The sequence below is a fragment of the Haliotis cracherodii genome, unplaced genomic scaffold (assembly GCF_022045235.1).
Source record: "Haliotis cracherodii isolate W230 unplaced genomic scaffold, xgHalCrac1.p SCAF_10, whole genome shotgun sequence".
In the NCBI taxonomy this organism is placed as follows: domain Eukaryota; kingdom Metazoa; phylum Mollusca; class Gastropoda; order Lepetellida; family Haliotidae; genus Haliotis; species Haliotis cracherodii.
In genome coordinates, this window is record NW_027266265.1 from 50,427,275 (window position 1) to 50,451,053 (window position 23,779).

At 46.8% G+C, this 23,779-nt stretch overlaps 1 protein-coding gene across 1 annotated transcript; it reads left to right on the forward strand.

The window, feature by feature from the left end:
- Positions 1–18,450: 18,450 nt before the first annotated feature.
- On the forward strand, positions 18,451–23,382 carry LOC139454497 (ZP domain-containing protein-like). The gene is made up of 5 exons (XM_071236244.1): positions 18,451–18,784; positions 19,526–19,861; positions 20,600–20,827; positions 21,854–22,137; positions 22,677–23,382. The coding sequence occupies exons 2-5, from the start codon at positions 19,530–19,532 to the stop codon at positions 22,826–22,828; spliced, it is 996 nt and encodes a 331-aa protein (XP_071092345.1). The 5' UTR covers positions 18,451–18,784; positions 19,526–19,529; the 3' UTR covers positions 22,829–23,382.
- Positions 23,383–23,779: the final 397 nt, after the last annotated feature.

Here is a 23,779-nt window from a genome sequence, read left to right on the forward strand (position 1 = left end):
CAACTATACTCGTGCTAAGGTGTAAACGTCTGAGACCTGCACAACTTCGGCTTTCCTCCCACATTAAACTTATATGCTGTGATATAATTGAAATACTGTTAAAACCCAACTCACCCACTCACTCAAAGCGGCGTTCAACCTAACTTACTCACAAACTTTAGGTGATGGTTCACGTTTTGTTTTGCTTTTGTCGGCGTTACATAACATGCATCTTCCCGAGGCAAGAGAGTTAACTGACCAGTTTCCACCCTTACCGAACTAGGCTGCAATTCCTGGGCTAGACCGTAGCGCCACCAGTGGTTATTACGAGTTATGTCCCTTCTTAACCTCTCTTATGGACAATCAGATTCCACCTCTCGTATCACTTGCATTTGATTCAAACAAAATGACGGCGTCCAATCAAGACGATCTGATCGATAATCAAGATCTATATTGTGATAAAACGGGTCTTACATCGCGAAGTGCATCAAATCACGTGAGCACCTTGATTAAAATCATGAAAAGATTTGGAAAATATCTGTTGACAAGGAGTTGGTGGTGCAGTTGTCGAAGGCTCTGCGATTCACTGTGCAGAGCTGCGTCCCTTGGGCACGCCAAAACCTATGGTTGTGGGTTCGAATCCCGGTTCGCCCGGATTATGGTTCTAGGTTTGTCAGCACCATACCCGTGCTCGTAGGTTTCACCGAAGTGGTAAACCTCTAAGACCTGCATCACTTCGGGCTTTCCTCCCACATTAAGCTGACACGCCGCGATATAACTGGAATATTGTTAAAAGCGGCGTTAAACCCAACTCACTCACTATTAGATAATGACTAGTAGGCTTGGATGCTAAAGGAGCGACCTGAAGCTAACAATGTGTATCAGTATTAATTATCGAGTCTTATATTTTGTTAACACTGCGGGATTGTGTCGCTAACACGGTCAACAATCCCTATTAAATATTGAGAAGGATTTTCTGTGCGCAACCAGGGATTTGAAGCTAAGTTCAGTCGACACAATTCCCTGTTAGATATTAGATATCAAGGCGGGGATGCAAAGCTAACATTGTTTTTGACATAAATCCCAATGAGATATTGATTAGTATAATTTGTTAACAACGAGGGATTGCGTGGCTGAACCTCTTGTCGACACATAATAAAATTATTAGGTCTTGCTTGTTGAACTGAGAAGATAACGCATTCCTTGTGGTATTTCGTTCGGTCGGGAAACATATTATGTTGTATATATCATGAAGGTTGCGTTGGCTAAGGAGTTAAGTAGCTATAGTTGTACACTGGCGGATCCAGAGGGGTGGGGTGGGTGTCGGTGGGTGTCGGGGTGGGTGGGTGTGTGTGTGTGTGTGTGTGGGGGGGGGGGGGGGGGGGTGGAGGGGGGGGGGGGGGGGGGGGGGGGGAAGGCATCCCTCATCTCCTTTTGAAAACCAAAAGTAGGCAGTTAAAGTATCTGGACCCGTCCCTTTTTAAAATGCTGGATCCGCCCTTGTTTTCGTTTTCATTTCGTGACATGTTCAGCGCACGACAAAGACGCCCCCATTCAAAACGGCAGGCTCGATTCTGTTGCACAGGTTACTCGAATCCCTATAGATTCTGAGGATTTTGTTGATTAGGAATGTTGTGAAGACGCCCGTCTCCCTCCCCGACGATGTGCTGTGCTGTCGACTTGCATGCTGTCTGCGCCAGGTAGAAAGATTCTTTCGTAACTATGATTTATACACCACTGACAACCTATATATCTATTTGCCTACCCAACACCCGTTCACCTGGTAACTACAGTAAACTCCATAGATATACTACAAGGACAATTGTTTAATAGATCTGTAATACGTCCGTCATTCCAGTGGGAAAGCGTTATAGTTTACTTCACGACTTTCAATTGACAGTGATTTACGTATGTAAATCACTTCTGACACTTCCTCGTGAAGATGTCAGATGTGTTAAAGGTGCACACTTCTCTATGATTGAGGTTCATTTAGGCATCAAAATATTACATAGTTCATTACTAATTTGTGTTTCTGGTGTCCCCCGCCGTGATATTGCTGGAATATTGCTAAAAGCGGCGTTAAACCCTACTCACTCACTCACTCACTCACTAATGTGTGAGTGAGTGAGTATGTTGTACGCCGCTTGTAGCAATATTCCAGCAATATCACGGCGGGGGACACAAGAAATGGGCTTCACACATTGTACCCATGTCGGGAATTGAACCCGGGTCTTCGGCGTGACGAGCGAACGCTTTAACCACTAGGCTACCCGACTGCCCCTTATTACTCATGAAGTGGTTACTTGGGTTAAGAAAACAATGAAGTTGTGTTGTTTCCATTATCTCATGAAATCCGACCTTATGACTCCGATGCGTTAGAATAGGTCTTCAGCAACCCATGCTTGCCATAAAAGGCGACTATGCTTGTCGGAAGAGTTGACTAACGGGATCGGGTGGTCAGGTTCGCTGACTTGGTTGCTGCATGTCATCGTATCCCAATTGCGTGGATCGATGCTCATGATGTCAATCACTGGATTGTCTGGTCCAGACTCGATTATTTACTCCGATGCGACACCTTTTTGCATGATGTTAAACCCACCCTAAGAAGGTCAAGTCATATGGCAGATTTATAAAACGATTAGGCTTCACTTCATTATCGTTCCCCGGTCGCGTCATACCAAAAGACGTTAAAAGATGGTACTTGTTGTTACCCTGTCTGGACCTCGGCATCAAGCGGAAAAAAAGAATGACTGGTCGGCTCGGAGTCAGTATACTGTGTCTGAGTAGGGTATTCATGTCAAACTGCGGCATGGTGTCTCAGTGGGCAAGCACTATAAATCGGCATTAGTCCGGACCAGTACAAGCAGCCACACAAAACTCCACAATACAATGGCGTGGCCTCTTTTATTTACATTCTGAACTGGTCGAATAACTTTATTTTCGAGATCATCAAATGTAATGATAGAAAAAAAGAGTTTCAGCCATAGTCAAGTGGTCCTTCATTAACAATTCAGCTGTTGATGTTTGAACAAAGACACAGAATCCATGGATTAAATCTGATATTTTCCGGGTCCCAATTCCTTCAGCGTTGTCCTTCCTCAGTTGTACAAATATACACACCTGTTTAGACGTATCCTTGTATGAAACAAAATAAGTTGCAATATGACAATGATTTATCACAGGTGCACTCAACACATGTCCATTGCATCCGCTTGTGAAACGTGCAAAACAATAACCGTAGTCCCCGTTGGCATTCCAGATCAGAATAGGTCCCAGAAGACATGTTTGTCTCCCCGAGGAGAGCCCAGGGCAGGATAGGTCCTAGACTAACATTTAGTCTCTGAAATCTTATATTACACAATATCCTTCTTGACTCTAAAAATAAAAAAAATTCCCTATGCTGATTTCAGAATAGAGCTAGCTTGAGCTGGCTAGACTTGCTTTTGACTTGCATTTCTAGATTATTATTTTTTAATAAAATAAATATATTCCACGGTCATGGTGCAGGACTAGATAGGTCCCAGAAGACATGTTTGTCTCCCCAAGGAGAGCCCGGGACAGAATAGGTCCCAGAAGACATGTTTGTCTCCCCAAGGAGAGCCCGGGGCAGGATAGGCCCCAGAAGACTTCTTTGTCTCCCCGAGGAGAGCCCGGGGCAGTATAGGTCCCAGAAGACTTCTTTGTCTTCCCGAATAGAGCATGGGACAGGATAGGTCCCAGAAGACATGTTTGTCTCCCCGAGTAGAGCATGGGACAGGATAGGTCCCAGAAGACATGTTTGTCTCCAGGAGGAGAGTCCGGGTCAGGATAGGTCCCAGAAGACATGTTTGTCTCCCCAAGGAGAGCCCGGGGCAGGATAGGTCCCAGAAGACATGTTTGTCTCCAGGAGGAGAGCTCGGGACAGGATAGGTCCCAGAAGACATGTTTGTCTACCCAAGGAGAGCCCGGGACAGGATAGGTCCCAGAAGACATGTTTGTCTCCCCGAGGAGAGCCCGGGACAGGATAGGTCCCAGAAGACATGTTTGTCTCCCCAAGGAGAGCCCGGGACAGGATAGGTCCCAGAAGACATGTTTGTCTCCCCAAGGAGAGCCCGGGACAGGATAGGCCCCAGAAGACATGTTTGTCTCCCCAAGGAGAGCCCGGATCAGTATAGGTCCCAGAAGACATGTTTGTCTCCCTGTGATAGCCCGGGACAGGATAGGTCCCAGAAGACATGTTTGTCTCCCCGAGGAGAGCCCGGGGCAGGATAGGTCCCAGAAGACATGTTTGTCTCCCCGAGGAGAGCCCGGGTCAGGATAGGTCCCAGAAGACATGTTTGTCTCCCCAAGGAGAGCCCGGGGCAGGATGGGTCCCAGAAGACATGTTTGTCTCCAGGAGGAGAGCTCGGGACAGGATAGGTCCCAGAAGACATGTTTGTCTCCCCAAGGAGAGCTCGGGACAGGATAGGTCCCAGAAGACATGTTTGTCTCCCCAAGGAGAGCCCGGGACAGGATAGGTTCGAGAAGACATGTTTGTCTCCCTGTGGAGAGCCCGGATCAGTATAGGTCCCAGAGGACATGTTTGTCTCCCCGTTGACAGCCCGGGGCAGGATAGGTACAAGGAGACATGTTTGTCTCCCCGAGGAGAGCCCGGGGCAGGATAGGTCCCAGAAGACATGTTTGTCTCCAGGAGGAGAGCTCGGAACAGGATAGGTCCCAGAAGACATGTTTGTCTCCCCAAGGAGAGCCCGGGGCAGGATAGGTCCCAGAAGACATGTTTGTCTCCCCGAGGAGAGTCCGGGTCAGAATAGGTCCCAGAAGACATGTTTGTCTCCCCAAGGAGAGCCCGGGACAGGATAGGTCCCAGAAGACATGTTTGTCTCCCCAAGGAGAGCCCGGATCAGTATAGGTCACAGAAGACATGTTTGTCTCCCTGTGATAGCCCGGGGCAGGATAGGTCCCAGAAGACATGTTTGTCTCCCCGAGGAGAGCCCGGTGCAGGATAGGTCCCAGAAGACATGTTTGTCTCCAGGAGGAGAGCCCGGGACAGGTTAGGCCCCAGAAGGCATGTTTGTCTCCCCAAGGAGAGTCCGGGACAGGATAGGTCCCAGAAGACTTGTTTGTCTCCCCGAGGAGAGCCCGGGGCAGGATAGGTCCCAGAAGACATGTTTGTCTCCCCGAGGAGAGCCCGGGGCAGGATAGGTCCCAGAAGACATGTTTGTCTCCCCGAGGAGAGTCCGGGTCAGAATAGGTCCCAGAAGACATGTTTGTCTCCCCGAGAAGAGCCCGGGGCAGTATAGGTCCCAGAAGACTTCTTTGTCTTCCCGAGTAGAGCATGGGACAGGATAGGTCCCAGAAGACATGTTTGTCTCCCCAAGGAGAGCCCGGGACAGAATAGGTCCCAGAAGACATGTTTGTCTCCCCAAGGAGAGCCCGGGGCAGGATAGGCCCCAGAAGACTTCTTTGTCTCCCCGAGGAGAGCCCGGGGCAGTATAGGTCCCAGAAGACTTCTTTGTCTTCCCGAGTAGAGCATGGGACAGGATAGGTCCCAGAAGACATGTTTGTCTCCCCGAGTAGAGCATGGGACAGGATAGGTCCCAGAAGACATGTTTGTCTCCCCGAGTAGAGCATGGGACAGGATAGGTCCCAGAAGACATGTTTGTCTCCAGGAGGAGAGTCCGGGTCAGGATAGGTCCCAGAAGACATGTTTGTCTCCCCAAGGAGAGCTCGGGACAGGATAGGTCCCAGAAGACATGTTTGTCTCCAGGAGGAGAGCCCGGGACAGGATAGGCCCCAGAAGGCATGTTTGTCTCCCCAAGGAGAGTCCGGGACAGGATAGGTCCCAGAAGACTTGTTTGTCTCCCCGAGGAGAGCCCGGGGCAGGATAGGTCCCAGAAGACATGTTTGTCTCCCCGAGGAGAGTCCGGGTCAGAATAGGTCCCAGAAGACATGTTTGTCTCCCCGAGAAGAGCCCGGGACAGGATAGGTTCCAGAAGACATGTTTGTCTCCCCAAGGAGAGCCCGGGGCAGGATAGGTCCCAGAAGACATGTTTGTCTCCCCGAGGAGAGCCCGGGGCAGGATAGGTCCCAGAAGACATGTTTGTCTCCCCGAGGAGAGCCCGGGACAGGATAGGTCCCAGAAGACATGTTTGTCTCCCCGAGGAGAGCCCGGGGCAGGATAGGTCCTAGAAGACATGTTTGTCTCCCCGAGGAGAGCCCGGGGCAGTATAGGTCCCAGAAGACATGTTTGTCTCCCCGAGGAGGGCCCGGGACAGGATAGGTCCCAGAAGACATGTTTGTCTCCCCGAGGAGAGCCTGGGGCAGGATAGGTCCCAGAAGACATGTTTGTCTCCCCGAGGAGAGCCCGGGGCGGGATAGGTCCCAGAGGACATGTTTGTCTCCCCGAGGAGAGCCCGGGACAGGATAGGTGCCAGAAGACACGTTTGTCTCCCCGAGGAGAGCCCGGGGCAGGATAGGTCCCAGAAGACATGAATGGAAACTTAGTGCTAATCTTGATAAAACAAATATTGTTAAATTTCATTGAGGTGGCCGAGCGGTCTCAAGGGAGAAATATTTTTTTAAATGAATCAATTAATTTTGTGAATGAATACAAATATCTTGGAACACTGTTGACTACACACTGACTGAAAAAGTCTGTAATAAACCTATATACCAGAGCAAAGAAGGCTCTGTTACAAGTCGAGTCTGTTATCCCTTATTAGAGTTACTTCCCTGAAAATGTATTGTAAATAATTTGAATCTAAAGTACAACCTGTTTTACTTTATGTAAAGAGTTCTATACAATTGAGTAGGTTCATCTCGTTTGTAAACAGCTTTTGAATGTTGGTATGTCAACACCAAGTGATATGGTTTGAGGAGAATGCGGTAGATTCCCATCGTATTTTCTATCTTGCACTCCTTGGTTAAAGTTTTGGTGGAAAATAATAATGCCAGAACACCGTTTACCTAAGAAAGCTTACAACATGCTTGTACCTCTCAGGGTGTGAGTGAGTTGGGTTTTACGCCGCTTTTAACAGTATTCCAGTTATATCGCGGCGTGTCAGCTTAATGTGGGAGGAAAGCCCGAAGTGATGCAGGTCTCAGACGTTTACCACTTCGGTGAAACCCACGAGCACGGGTATGGTGCTGACAAACCTAGAAACATAATCGGGGCGAACTGGGATTCGAACCCACAATCATAGGTTTCTGGCGTGCCCAAGGGACGCAACTCTGCACAGCGAATCGCGGCGCCTTAGACGACTGGGCCACCCGTGCCCCCTGTACCTCTCAGGACAGTGATGAAGACAATCTTATTGAAATGAGAGTTAGAATGACCCTCTACATCAGCTTTGTTGTCCATACATCATGCGTTTGTTTTACGAAATGAATTTTTACCTTGACTTTGTATCCCATAAAGTTTGCTATGTAACTCCGTTGTATATGGGCCTGTGGTCTTTCATACAATAAATAGTTGAATTGTGTTGACTTCGACACAACCGTAGTATCGAAAAATGGGATAAGAGGCCGGACCGTTGACAATTCAACACCTTTCCCAAATGAATCGGGGGTACAGGTGGCCCATCAGTCTAAGGCCCTGTTGTTGTTGTTGTTGTTTGTTGTTTAACGCCGCACTCAGCAACATTCCAGCTATATGACGGCGGTCTGTAAATAATCGAGTCTGGACCAGACAATCCAGTGATTGACATCATGAGCATAAATCCACGTAATTTGGATACGATGACATGCAGCAACCAAGTCAGCGAGCCTGACCACCCGATACCGTTAGTCGCCTCTTACGAATAGGTCCCCAGTAACGTATGCCAGTTATGCCAGAAAGAGGCGACCAAATGGATCGGTTGTCAGGCTCCGTCATTTACAGGACGCCGTCATATAACTTGGATAATGCTGAGCACGGCGTTAATCAACAAACAAAAGAAGTAAACGTTTAAGACCTACAACCTCCAGGCTTTCCTCCCACACTAAGCTGACGCGCCGCGATATAACTGAATTACTGTTCAAAACGGCGCTAACCCAAAGTCACTCACTCACCCGAAATGAAATAGTAAGCTTACATGTATGCGTGACGCGACTAACCAATATGCTTAATATCTATTTTTTATCCTTCTTTTTGTAAATTATAAAAAAATATTACGATGAAAGACGCTCATTACAAACGGTTTACCACAGCAACATTATTCGTTATCCGGATCAAACGATAAAGGCCGATGTGACATTCTCGGCAGTATGTTGCAATATAAGTGTCCCAGTGTTATCTATAAATTCAGGGCTGGGCGACAAACGACGAATTGCGGAACATGTTTCGTCTTTGTATCCGTCCGCGAAGCAGAGATCCTTGTCACGTGACCTGTGTTTATATAGCCCATGCCGCAACCAAAACCGGAGTCAGACCAAACACTACCCTGCTACGCTAATGTATTCCAAGCCTACGGTAAGTCGCGCTTGCATGTCAACTGCATGGGATTATAATCTTTGAATGATTTCATTACCGCCTACATTACGCCTACTTAGGCCTAGGAACGCTGCAGCGTGCTTGCAGATTTGTTGAATTCCTTCCATAAATTGTTTATTGAATAATTTTGCGAAAGGTTACGTTTCCATTTTGGGACTTGTTTTGTGTAAGTGATAAGTATATTATAGATGCTGTAGGGCAATGCCTCTCGCCCAGAAACGTCACTATTGTCTATATGCAGCTGTCATTTAATCTGCCGAGGTTTGAATGGCATGTTTGCCCAAACCGCACCGTTATTTTATTTTCGCGCTTACGCAGCTGGGTAGGAAATCACTGAACTGACCTGCAGTAATTTGGTTGCATTTAATTTCCAGATGAGCCCGAAGTCAAACGCTTCAAGTGGGATATGCGCCTCTGCATCAACTGAAGTCTCCATCTGTAAGGTAAGCGGAATATCTTACAATATATAGATGGTTTAAGATTCTTATGTAGTTAGTAAGGATGAGATATGTGGATGAACACCATCTATATTACAATGTTGTAATTGTAATAACGAATTTTTCATCCATATACTTTATCCTTACTCAGTACTCCAACTTCTAAAAGAGGTTATCTATATAGTCGTTTCAAACAATTACTACAAGTTCTATTTTCCAAAATAATAACTTTTCTTTTTACTGCAATTCACTCAAGAAATACAATTAAACTCCGTTATTTCATATGTTGATAGGGGCGGTCGGGTAGCCTAGTGGTTAAAGCGTTCGCTCGTCACGCCGAAGACCCGGGTTCGATTCCCGACATGGATACAATGTGTGAAGCCCATTTCTGGTGTGCCCCGCCGTGATATTGCTGGAATATTGCTAAAAGCGGCGTAAAACCATACTCACTCTCTCATATGTTGATAAAAAATTAAAATAATAAAGTTTTAATAAAGAAAGTAATGTTGTATTGATGAAAATGACTAGTATATGAATATTCTATATAAAAATAAATGTATCGAGAAGTCTATAATAATTAAAAAAATATCAGAACATATGTTTTCTCGTATTGAATGTAATTACAAAAATAAATGAGAATCATCATTTGTTAACTTATGCAAATATTCCTAAATAATTCTGGTTCCCCCGCCGTAATATTGCTGGTATATTGCTTAAAGGGTCGTGTGTGTATTATACAATTCGTATCAACCCCAAGATAACCTCTGTCGCCATGCCGTGTTATCTTGACAAATGCGCACAGCCTTATCGCGAAGTTTCCTCAGATCATGAGAACTCTATTTGCTAACTGTCATTGTTACATAGATATCATTTCCTGTCGTTTCTGAGCAAAGTCCACACGTAGTGCAGCAGCAAAGCCACACTGTCGTCACGTCCAGGGAACCGTTCCACAAAGCGATCTTAGCCCTACGACTATTACGAACCTATGTCAGAGTATGGGAGTTACGATCGTCTTAGCGTTAAGATCGCTTTGTGGAACGAGCCCCGGAAGAAATCGCGGGCACATGTGGCACAGTCGACTAACGCGTCACAATTCGCTGTGCAGAGTTGCGCCACCTAGACGACCCAGAATCCTTTGGTCCTGAGTTCGAATCCCAGATTCGCCCTGCTTGTGATTCTAGGTTTATCAGCTCAACATTGTATGAAATGTTTATAGCAAAAGAATCGCAACAGTGTTGCAAAAAAAGGTCTTGGAAAGCTCCCACAATTAAACAAATAGATAATCCCCGTCTTGCTTACCGCTCGAACACACAATGCCACCAAATGAAAGCTTTCGACCACGGGAGCCGTGCCAATTTACACTTGTCAGAGGGGTATACAAAGTACGTGATCTAGGCTACCAGTTGTCAGACTTTCATTTTTGGAAGCCTCGGTGGCTGAATTGGTAAGATCGCTGACTTTGTGTGCTGGCGATTAGGTGCCTCACTCTGCCGGTGTGGGTTCGAATCCCGGACGGGACTCACCCCCCAAAAGTACAAGAATCTGTACTATACTCAGAAAGTGTTATCCCAAATATAACATTTGTTGTTTACTGAAGTTAGCATCGCAATCCATTGTTTGTTTGATTGCTGTTTAACGTCCATTGAAGTGGAACTGTAAACATAATGTGTGTGAGTTGCTTCTGGGTTTTCTTATCTCAATAACTTTTATCATTTTCGTTTACATATATAATAAAGAAATGAAACTGAATTTGTTTACATATACACATACGACGTCTCTTCAGTTAAATGGACATCTATGTCATTTTCCCATGTTATTATGTGTATAATACCAGAATGAACGCTAAATAGGTGTATATATACAATATATCTGTAGATACACATTTAATACTTCGCTGTAAAAGTACTTCAAATATAAGTAAATTGGAAGTAAGTGGTCATAGCCTGAGAGCGCCCAACCGGTCATGTTATAAGAGTTATTGCATAGACTTTGAACCTACATACATATATACGGGCTATACCCACATATATACGGGCTATACTTAACACTTACACTATGGATTACTACTGCAGTTTGTAAGGCAGGTATATATTGCGACTGTTCACGTTTTATTATAGTCAGTATCATACGAGGAAATGGCCTTTAACGTTGATAGTGTCCTAATATATTTTTAAAATGTTCGACGGAACATACCTGGGATTGTCTCTTTTTTATTAAAGGAGTCTGTATGACGTATAACCGTCGCTCCCCAAACCAAATACAATGTGTCATTAGCACCTGGGAGTGTTTTCTATTGCCATGGTTTCTGCCATTCTAACACGAGCCATCGTCAAACCTACACCATTGCGTTGTGCATACACAATGAGGTAGGTAAGGCAACTACGATGTATTGTCCCCGGGATAGGAACTGACACAACTAAAGGATTATTTAAGGCAGTCCCTCCCCAGAATGCAGACCAACCGTAAAGAGAATGCTCTTAAATTGTAGTATTATGGTCTGTGGACAATCGAGTCTGGACCAGACAAACCAGCGTCTGATAGCTTAAGCAACGATCCTCCCCATGACATGACATGCAATTAGACAATATAGTTCAAACCATACACACACACATTATATTAACACACATATGCATATATATGAATACATAATATATAATATGATATAATATTGAATACATTTACAGAACGGCAGAACACTGATTTTCAGTGATCCAATCATATAATGTGTATCGCTATTATGCATTTTACGCCCAATAGAAAATAGTTTGTTGGCAGTGGCGAAAAAAATGTTTGTTTTGTGTAAATACCCAAAAGTCAAACAGTTTGTGTTAATAGTGAAAATTAATAGATTGCTTGATTGTGCTCAGTAAATAAATAGTTTGTTTGTTTGTACAGCATGGGAAAAATAGATTGTTCTCAAAACACACACACGCACGCGCGCATACACAACCCATAGAAATTATATGGATGTCCGCTTACTGAAAGTCAATACATGTATATTCATTACATCGACCTGAGAGAATGGAGAACTGAGGTTTCTGACGGGTATGATGTTTGAATGGAGTTCTTTTTACGTCACCGACTCCCGTGTTGCCACTGATGTACTACCACCGTGCATGCGTTTAAGGGGTAAAATAAGTAAGACCCATCGCTATGTACGGGGGTGGCTGACACGTTCTGAACCCAGCTATGAGGGACTGGTTGATGGAGTTGGTTGCTGTTTATTTTTTAACATAATCACCACCGAGGTTCACACACGTCTGCCGACAATGCTGGAGTGCATGGATCTCGCTGGTCCACACACTTCTGCCGACAATGCTGGAGTGTCTGGATCTCGCTGGTCCACACACTTCTGCCGACAATGCTGGAGTGCCTTGATCTCGCTGGTCCACACACGTCTGCCAAGAATGCTGGAGTGCCTGGATCTCGCTGGTCCACACACGTCTGCCGCCAATGCTGGAGTGCCTGGATCTCGCTGGTCCACACACTTCTGCCAACAATGCTGGAGTCCCTGGATCTCGCTGGTCCACACACGTCTACCGACAATGCTGGAGTGCCTGGATCTCGCTGGTCCACACACTTCTGCTACCAATGCTGGAGTCCCTGGATCTCGCTGGTCCACACACGTCTGCCGACAATGCTGGAGTCCCTGGATCTCGCTGGTCCACACACGTCTACCGACAATGCTGGAGTGCCTGGATCTCGCTGGTCCACACACTTCTGCTACCAATGCTGGAGTGCCTGGATCTCGCTGGTCCACACACTTCTGCTACCAATGCTGGAGTGCCTGGATCTCGCTTGTCCACACACGTCTGCCGACAATGCTGGAGTGCCTGGATCTCGCTGGTCCACACACGTCTGCCGACAATGCTGGAGTGCCTGGATCTCGCTGGTCCACACACGTCTGCCGACAATGCTGGAGTGCCTGGATCTCGCTGGTTCACACACTTCTGCCAACAATGCTGGAGTGCCTGGATCTCGCTGGTCCACACACGTCTGCCGACAATGCTGGAGTGCCTGGATCTCGCTGGTCCACACACTTCTGCCTACAATGTTGGAGTCCCTGGATCTCGCTGGTCCACACATGTCTGTCGACAATGCTGGAGTCCCTGGATCTCGCTGGTCCACACACTTCTGCCAACAATGCTGGAGTCCCTGGATCTCGCTGGTCCACACACGTCTGCCGACAATGCTGGAGTACCTGGATCTCGCTGGTCCACACACGTCTGCCGACAATGCTGGAGCGCCTGGATCTCGCTTGTCCACACACGTCTGCCGACAATGCTGGAGTGCCTGGACCTCGCTGGTCCACAAACTTCTGCCAACAATGCTGGAGTGCCTGGATCTCGCTGGCCCAGACACGTCTGCCGACAATGCTTGAGTGCCTGGATCTCGCTGGTCCACACACGTCTGCCAAGAATGCTGGAGTGCCTGGATCTCGCTGGTCCACACACGTCTGCCGCCAATGCTGGAGTGCCTGGATCTCGCTGGTCCACACACTTCTGCCAACAATGCTGGAGTCCCTGGATCTCGCTGGTCCACACACGTCTACCGACAATGCTGGAGTGCCTGGATCTCGCTGGCCCAGACACGTCTGCCGACAATGCTGGAGTGCCTGGATCTCGCTGGTCCACACACGTCTGCCAAGAATGCTGGAGTGCCTGGATCTCGCTGGTCCACACACGTCTGCCGCCAATGCTGGAGTGCCTGGATCTCGCTGGTCCACACACTTCTGCCAACAATGCTGGAGTCCCTGGATCTCGCTGGTCCACACACGTCTACCGACAATGCTGGAGTGCCTGGATCTCGCTGGCCCAGACACGTCTGCCGACAATGCTGGAGTGCCTGGATCTCGCTGGTCCACACACGTCTGCCAAGAATGCTGGAGTGCCTGGATCTCGCTGGTCCACACACGTCTGCCGCCAATGCTGGAGTGCCTGGATCTCGCTGGTCCACACACTTCTGCCAACAATGCTGGAGTCCCTGGATCTCGCTAGTCCACACACGTCTGCCGACAATGCTGGAGTCCCTGGATCTCGCTGGTCCACACACGTCTGTCGACAATGCTGGAGTGCCTGGATCTCGCTGGTCCACACACGTCTGCCGACAATGCTGGAGCACCTGGATCTCGCTGGTCCACACACCTCTGCCGACAATGCTGGAGTGCCTGGATCTCGCTGGTCCACACACTTCTGCCGCCAATGCTGGAGTGCCTGGATCTCGCTGGTCCACACACTTCTGCCAACAATGCTGGAGTCCCTGGATCTCGCTGGTCCACACACGTCTGCTAACAATGCTGGAGTGCCTGGATCCAAATGGTCCACACACTTCTGCCAACAATGCTGGAGTGCCTGGATCTCGCTGATCTACACACTTCTGCTAGTAATGCTGGAGTGCCTGGAACCAAATGATCCACACACTTCTGCTACCAATGCTGGAGGGACTGGATCTCGCTGGTCCACACACTTCTGCCAATAATACTGGAGAGTCTGGATCTCGCTGGTCCACCCACTTCTGCAAACAATGCTGGAGTGCCTGGATCTCGCTGGTTCACACACTTCTGCCAACAATGCTGGAGAGTCTGGATCTCGCTGGTCCACACACTTCTGCCGACAATGCTGGAGGGACTGGATCTCGCTGGTCCACACACTTCTGCCAACAATGCTGGAGAGTCTGGATCTCGCTGGTCCACACACTTCTGCCAACAATGCTGGAGTGCCTGGATCTCGCTGTTCCACACACTTCTGCCAACAATGCTGGAGTGCCTGGATCTCGCTGGTCCACACACGTCTGCCGACAATGCTGGAGTGCCTGGATCTCGCTGGTCCACACACTTCTGCCTACAATGCTGGAGTGCCTGGAACCAAATGGTCAACACGCTTCTGCCAACAATGTTCGAGTGCCTGGATCTCGCTGGTCCACACGCTTCTGCCAACAATGCTGGAGTGTCTGGATCTCGCTGGTCCATACACTTCTGCCGACAATGCTGGAGTGCCTGGATCCAAATGGTCCACATACTTCTGCCAACAATGCTGGAGTCCCTGGATCTCGCTGATCCACACACTTCTGCTAACAATGCTGGAGTGCCTGGAACCAAATGATCCACACACTTCTGCCAACAATGCTGGAGAGTCTGGATCTCGCTGGTCCACACACTTCTGCCGACAATGCTGGAGGGACTGGATCTCGCTGGTCCACACACTTCTGCCAACAATGCTGGAGTGCCTGGATCTCGCTGGTCCACACACGTCTGCCGACAATGCTGGAGTGCCTGGATCTCGCTGGTTCACACACTTCTGCCTACAATGCTGGAGTGCCTGGAACCTAATGGTCCACACACTTCTGCCAACAATGCTGGAGTGCCTGGATCTCGCTGGTCCACACACTTATGCCGACAATGCTGGAGTCCCTGGAACCAAATGGTCAACACGCTTCTGTCAACAATGCTGGAGTGTCTGGATCTCGCTTGTCCACACACTTCTGCCAACAATGCTGGAGTGCCTGGATCTCGCTGATCCACACACTTCTGCCGACAATGCTGGAGGGACTGGATCTCGCTGGTGTTTATGGCTTCCATCCGGTGATGGTAATAATCAGATATGACGTCATCATCATTTTCATAATTCTTGCCAGACAGTTCAGTGAGGTCAAACCCACAGTCGTCCATTGCAGCCATTGCGACAACAGACTTGTTCACAGCTGCATTGTCCTGGTTGAACAACACACCTTAAGGGAGTTTTCCACGACGTAAGCCATTGATAGTCTAACGCAGATAAGCATAATGTTGGCCATTAATAGTAGACCAAAGCCATCACATTACCCACTGATGGAACAGACTTTGTCTTCGGAGGAGACGTCAGATGTTTCCACGGCTTTGACTGTTGTTTAGTCTCTGTCTTGATCAAGACGTATCCATGGTTACAAACCGCTCAACAAAATCTGCTGGTCAGCTTAAACATCTGCTTGGTCTGCATTCTCACGAGAGATGATGAACCTGGAGCCTTTCTGATCAGGAATCAGAAGCCTTGGAACTGAGCGCGCTGAGATCCTTGTCAGGCCCAGTTCATTCTCATGAGAGATACCTACTGTATTGGCTATGTGGTGAGTGGTGAGTGGTCCATCATCTATAATCTTATGTATTTCATCAGTGGTGGCAGTGTCTTCATGATTTTGGATCATCTTCGAGGCTCTCTCTTCCCCTCGTGATCTCCCTGCCAAATTCTTACCAGTGGCAAAGGAAGGGACGCCACCCCAGTTGACACCATGTCCACCATGGGTGTTGGAGTTTGCCCTTTCAGGGTGCGTGAGTACGCCCTTCTACCAATATTCTAGCAATGTCACGGCGAGGGACACCAGAAATGGGCTTCACACATTGTACCTATGTCAGGAATCGAACCCGGGTCTTCGGCGTGACGAACGAACGCTTTAACCACTAGGCTACCCGACCGCCCCTTGGTGGTTGGAGATACTTGGTGAGAACACGGTAGAGCCAATTTTGTCCATTTTCATCAACAGAGAATATCTATAGTCTCTTTGATGCCTGCAGACATATGCTGCCTGGTTGTGTACCTGAAAACAGCCGGTTAGCGTGGGAAGTATTGTACATAATACAGGTAAACTGTTAAGGGTGTTCTATACATCCTTTGTAGTTATATAGACATTTAATACCCACCTTGCACCATTCACTATATCTCCAGGGCTAGCATTTCCGTACATCTAAACCCCTGGATCCATTCCTGTGGTTCTTGCCATCAGAAATTACCAGCCCTTGATTTTCAAAAAACATTTTACCGACCAATCAAACGCCGACATAAGGGAAATGGTTAGGGGGGTAACTTGTAATACCTAACCTGTCCCGGAATAACACGAGTTGGTCACGAATGACCAAGAAACAAAAAACACCGCCAGTTTTAATGGACATAAAAACATCCTTTCACTCAAGAATTTTTAGGGCTTTGTTTTGCGTCTCAGTCCGTCTTTCAATGTTGACTTTCTCGCAAACTCGATCATAATCAATGGGACTGGCCACCCAACATTGAGGCTGGTTCGTAACTTACATTATGAATTGTACGTTAGACCTAGTAGCGTGGCTAATCAAATGGGCAAATGGAATCAAGGGCGGGTAGTTTGAGATTGCGAGAACAACGGGAATAGATCCTGGGGTCTTTATATGGTCTTTATAAGAAGCTGCAATTCGATGGTCAGCCCCCTTGGCTGCCTGGATCCCCTGGTCCCGGGATGGAATCCCCTGGTCCCGGGATGGAATCCCCTGGTCCCGGGGTGGAATCCCCTGGTCCCGGGATGGAATCGCCTGGTCCCGGGATGGAATCCCCTGGTCCCCGGGTGGAATCCCCTGGTCCCGGGATGGAATCCCCTGGTCCCGGGATGGAATCCCCTGGTCCCGGGGTGGAATCCCCTGGTCCCGGGATGGAATCGCCTGGTCCCGGGATGGAATCCCCTGGTCCCCGGGTGGAATCCCCTGGTCCTGGGATGGTATCCCCTGGTACCGGGATGGAATCCCGTGGTCCCGGGATGGTATCCCCTGGTCCCGGGGTGGAATCCCCTGGTACCGGGATGGAATCTCGTGGTCCCGGGATGGAATCCCCTGGTCCCGGGGTGGAATCCCCTGATCCCGGGATGGAATCGCCGGGTCCCGGGGTGGAATCCCCTGGTCCCGGGATGGTATCCCCTGGTCCCGGGATGGTATCCCCTGGTCCCGGGGTGTAATCCCCTGGTCCCGGGATGGAATCGCCCTGATTATATATGTCAACACCGTAGCCATGTTCGTGGGTTTTATGAAATTGATAAACATCTACGACATGAGATTTTCTTTCAGTATGAAGCTGGCGAAGAACAATTATTGATATACTTTCAAAGCGGCGTTTTTTAAACTCAACTCACTCATTCACTCTGTTTCAGATGACCTACTCATCACCAGGTTGCGAGCGTGACTATAAGGGTCGGGAAACAAAACTGGTGAGTTATATATTTTCAGACTTTGCCTGGGCCACAGTGGACGATGAGCCAGAATGGACCAAGATGGATCACAATGGATATAGATCACTTGGATGGACCTTGACGGACCATGATGGACCATGATCCATGAATCGGAATGACTTGGATGAGGGTAATGTGGATCGATCAGTACTGGAAGTTAGAAGTGTACATTATCTGTTCAGGGTAGATACCGTAAGTACGTTCTGGGTACGTATATCACCACATCCTCATCAACACCCCCCATCCCATCCACCCACATCAGCATGTAGGGAACTAACCTAGACGCGTCCCTGGAACGACTGTCCTGGAGAAGATGCTGAAGATGGAACAGACACTAACACTGCGTCATCAGTAGCTCCATTGCTCACGTAGGGCCAAACAGGTTGCCGGGAGCTGATGTCGTCGACGGAGCAGGATGCAGAGACGAGGGAGTGCCAGGATGCCGCAATCATCAAAAAAGGACCAATGGTCCTTAGCGTACATTTTGCAAATTTTCCCATATGTACTTTGAACCAATTATTCAAAATAAATGAAACACCACGTTCTCTTATAATGATTTTTCTAAAAAAAAAAAATTACGCCTTTTTTAAACGTATATTTTTCAAATGAATGAGAGAAGTAGTATTAGGTTTAAAAAGTCAGTCAAAAATAAGAGAGAACAAAGCAAGCACACAGAAGAGAACAACGAAGATAAGAAACAAGGTTCATCTTATTCAATGGGGAAAGTTGCAAGTCTTTGTCTTTCAGGGGATCGTCTGCAGTGATCTGATCTTATGGGATCAAACACAAACTAGATTTTTTGAACGGATGCTCATGCGCCATGTGTCCTATCTGTGTTGACAGCTGTAAACGCCACCACCGTTGGTCCAACACCTCCCAGCTCCGGCAGCGTCCAGAGGAAGGACATAGAATGCACAGCGGGGTGAGTACAGGAATCGCATTCCAAGAATTAGGAGTGAGTGAGTGAGTTGGGTTTAACGCCGCTTTTAAAAATATTCCAGTTATATCGCGACGTGTCAGCTTATTGTGGGAGGAAAGCCTGAAGTGATGCAGGTCTCAGACGTCCCCCCAAGAATTAGGCAGGGTCATTGCAGGTGTGGGCGATTCAGCTTTCCCGTCAATCGTTTCGTTTCACACGCAGTTTCGTATTTCAGTATTTACCGGTCATGAATTACATGCAGTACACTTGATCGTTGGACAGTCTTACCGACAACCCATACAGGGTACCCGAATGTCTTCATTTTAACTCCAATTCATACTGCCATTTGCTATTATATGTTTTATATATTGATTATAAATATAAAGTAGCGGGATTGAGTGGTCAGGCGCGCTGACTTTTACTTTTTTGAGGCATGTCATCGTATCCCAACTGCGTGGATCGATGCTCATGATGTCAATCACTGGATTGCCTCTTCCAGACTCGAAAATTTACAGACCGCCGTCATACAACTGGAATTTTGCTGGGTGCGGCGTTAAACAACAAACAAACAAAAACAAAAAACGATGTACTGACAAAAGTTTTTTAGATCCATAATTCTTTCTTATGGCTGAAACAATGGCGAACATAAATATTTGAACTCACTCATGACATAAAAGTTCAAATTAGTTTCACAAATCTAAAATTTAGAACTTAGATAAAAAAATATAAAAAATTGTGTGGCAGCACCATGGACATCCACATCCCCCGGACTCTGCTCCCAACCCACAACGTGACCCTCCGTGACCCCACCTGCGTCGTCCCCTCCAACGGGACCCACCTCGTCATCAGCATCTCCTTCAACCAGTGCGGCACCACTGTCAGCTTCAGCAACGACACAGTCGTTTTCAGCAACGAGCTCGTCGCCACCGTCATCCAGGCATCCCACCCCTCCAGCATCGTCGACTACGGTCTCAGCAAGGACGATCAGCGAGTATCTCTCGAGTGCGTCTACAAAAGACACAGTAGCGTGGAACTGGACTATATGCCAATGATGAGAGCGGCCCACTTTTATGAAAAACGGTAAGCGCTGAATAAAGCATGTGCTCCTCTGTCGCAAGGGTCCCATTCTTTAATATTCGATGTTTGCAATAATCGTCACAATTTGAAAATTCATGTAAATATCTCAAGATGTGGCAATACTAGATACAATTCGTTTGTGAAAAAACAATTGATGATGTCAAAATTTGGTGATGTGAGGTGAAATGGGGTTTAATATCGCGTCAAAGATTATTGCACTCACATAACGACGTGCGTGCACGTGTGTGTGTGTGTGGCTGACATTGGCCTCAACAATGAGTGAGTGAGTGAGTGAGTTAATATTTAAAGTCACATCGGCAATATTTCAGCCATATCGTGACCTCAACAATGAATTTCAATGGTTTCGGTGTCCACAGAAGTAGAACTTTGACAATTTGAACGTTTGTTCTGGATGCATTGATAAGTATGATTAGTGACTGAGATTATTTTTAGCAGAAAATAACGAAAGGGTTACTTTTTTATCAAGATAGTTACTGGATCCATGCAAGTGAATACTGACTTTTCAGGTCCTTGTTGATCGATATTCAGTTGCTAAATCTTCATATTTTAAAAACGCTTTGTTCTAGATTTGTCCCCGACTTTCCGCTCTCCGGGCGGATGCTCTACCACTAGACCACGGAGGCGGCCCTGTCAAAACTAAAATTTACAACAAATATTAAAGATTAAGAATCACAATGCAGCTTTATGTAGTTGTTCACCTTGTTGTGGCTGTATTTGAAGGTACGGTAACCTGGACTTCGAAGTAAAGCATTATACCGATGAACAGTTCACCACGGAAATTGCCAACACCGACATCCCTACCGGCGTCAACCTCAACAGCGAAATCTTCATCGACCTGATGGTGGATCAGCATCAGACCAAGGACATCGGCATCTACGTCCCGAGCTGCTTTGCCACGCCCACACCCTCGCCAACCGACCCACTCTTTTATCCGCTCATTAGGTCAAGGTAAGGAAAGATTAGTACGGATAACACAATGTCTGATCTTCCCTTATAAGGTGAGAGTCATTCAAACAGACGACCAATTAATCGCGCTCTTAGAATCAGGCGAGACATTGTCATCCACGTGTTTTGTAATCTGTAATCTGAGGACATCCCATTACGGGTCACGTCAGACCGACCTTGCGCGAACTTTGACCGACCAATAGAATGACCAATCAGAAGGCAGCTTTCTCGTGCTTTACGGCACTAATTTCAAATTGGCGACTACGCTTCGAAACATATTTTGACAAATTCTCGATTACAAATTTGAAACCTAAACCAAAGAACATTCTGGAATGGCTAATAGATGGACTAGATTGTATGGATTTAGTCGTTAAACCTGTAACTATCGTTCGGAATACCCCGTGTTAAAGTTTTCGAGGTTGTATGATTAGAAATCACATTCCGACCGACACTTTCATGATCTGGTGAGAGACGCTCTCATTGGTCGGATGAAAGGTCGTTCTGACGTGACCCCTAAGGGAATGTCTTCAGATCTTTGTTTAGCGGTAGCGAGAACTAAGGTCTGGTTTTAATGATATTGGGGCAAGACATGCTTACCCTTTCGCGGTGTAATCACTGATTTTCAGTGATCCAATCATTTAATTTCAGGGCGGTCGCCTAGTTGTTAAAGCGTTCGCTCGTCACGCCCAAGACCCGGGTTCGATTGGGTACAATGTGTGAAGCCCGTTTCTGGTGTCCCCCGCCGTGACATTGCTGGAATATTGCTAAAAGTGGCGTAAAACCATACTCACTCACTCATATAATTACATCGCTATTTTAACTTTAACGCCCTATGGGGTTTTGTAGGATAATCAAGAGTAGCTATTATTTGGCGTTGACGGGTTTTTTTCAAGGTCAGCCAAATCACACATTGTGGCTATCCCGTTATTAATCGGCTCACAAGTTTTGATTGTAAGGTACCTATTCCGACCCTCAATCCAGACAACGTTGTATTGGCATTCCAACTGAAACACATTTAATCTTTTCCAGCTGCCCGGCCCAGGCCGACGTGAGAAGATTCACTGCGCCAGACATCAACGAGTTCCGGTTCAGCTTCCTGGCGTTCAAGTTCACGCGGGCCCCCATGCAGAAACCCCACGCCGCCATGCCCGCAGTGCCCATGGTGTACATTCACTGTCAGGTGTCGGCGTGCCCGAGAGGAAACTGTACCTCGTCGTGCAACAGCGCCAACGGCGGTCGTATGAAGAGAGCGGCGTTGGGAGATAGCTCCCACCTAATCTCTACTGGTCCATTCTTCTTGAAAACTGACGAAAGTGAGTACAGTCTTTAAAAGCTGATAACCTTTTGACCAATTGAGTTTTTACTCTAGGGTTTCTATTTTATTGGGTTATTTCATTGGGTATCCAATATTTCCCCCCTCATCTATTCATCACTCTATTTGGGCATATCTGTAGCACTGGTGACTCGTTGAAAGCCGAGATTCACACAGAGCTTATTACAGTAAATGTTCCCGAGTATTCAATGCAAATGCAATAATTTATAAAAATCAAAATGTTTTGACTGACGCCCCTTTGAACAGTATTTCAGTTATATCACGGTGCGTCAGCTTAATGTGGAAGGAAAGACCAAAGTGAATCCATCTGTATGGTTCTGACATACCCAGATACATAATCGGGGCGAATCGGGATTCGAACCAAGGAACATAGGTTCTGGTTCGTCTAAGGGAAGAAACTGAGCACAGGAACTGCAACGCCTTAGATTACTGGGCCACCCGTCACACTCACTCGCTCATTGTTTGATGCTTCCCTGATAGCTGAACGATCACATTAATGTTATCACGTGTTCTCAACAGGCACGACAGGATACAGCAGCATCGTTGTAGCCGTCACCATGTCAGTCGCGGTCGCAGCTACTGTAGTTGCCATGGCAGCCATCGTAGCTTGGAGAAGAAGCGCCTCCAAGCTGTCAGCATACAAGAGCCTACGCCTGAATATGGACTCGTAGATTTTTTTTCTAATATTTTTCTTTTATGCTTTTATCCTTCAGTTGAAATATATTAATCGGAGAACTTTTTAAAATAATTGCATTATCGTCATATTAACATTATCAATGTGTTCATATATTCTACATGTATCTAAAATTATTTGATGCCTATGTTGGACAATGATCTTCATAGAACTTCTCTTTCGGCTTCATTTTGGATTATTTTAAGTATTTGAAGAAAATGTTAAAAACGGCTGCAATAAAATATGAAATTATTAAATGTCTCAGATCGACTTTCTCGTGTTTGTTTTTTTAAATTGAATTTTATATTCATTTGTTTGTATCCGATTATAAGCTTGAAATAATTTTAAAGAAATCATTTATTAAAAGCTTACCCTTATAAACGAATATTATGCGAAGAATGATTATATTAATGATCTGCTTAAGTTTTACCTGGAATGTTTTCTCGTTGATTTTACTTAATATTTTTATATTCACATAGATTACTGGTACGTACGTATTTTTTGCTAGCACCAATTTTGTATAATCATTTAATAAACAGCTTTCTCAAGAAATATTGTTTGGTTTCTTTTTCCTATTTATGAGTTAGTTTTTGTTTGTCGCTACACGCAGTAGAACTCAAGCTATATCACGGCGGGCTTTGAATATTCGATTCTGAACCAGTGGTTGATAGCATGAGCAACGAACTGCGCCATTGTGGTACGACCGCACACATTCAGCCCTGTGACACAGCCTTACCAGCCAGTCTCGTGTAGGTGTAATATCTCCCACTGCATAAAGACCCACGTGGATAGTGGTTAGAGCGTCCTACCGGAGAGCGGAGGTCGGTGGATTTATCCCCTGGCCGCGTACCAAAGTACGATTGTTAGTTCTTGTTGTTACCCTGCCTGGCGTTCGGCATTAAGTGATAAAACGAAGACTGGTTATCTTCCCGAGGTAAGGGAGTTAACT

What these genes read in the sequence shown, in the direction of transcription:
- LOC139454497 (XM_071236244.1), top strand. Translation starts at nt 19,530, where the DNA reads ATGGACATCCACATCCCCCGGACTCTGCTCCCAACCCACAACGTGACC. An exon ending in GCCCACTTTTATGAAAAACG is followed by an intron (nt 19,862 to 20,599) that starts GTAAGCGCTGAA and finishes CTGTATTTGAAG; the next exon opens with GTACGGTAACCTGGACTTCG. An exon ending in CTTCTTGAAAACTGACGAAA is followed by an intron (nt 22,138 to 22,676) that starts GTGAGTACAGTC and finishes TGTTCTCAACAG; the next exon opens with GCACGACAGGATACAGCAGC.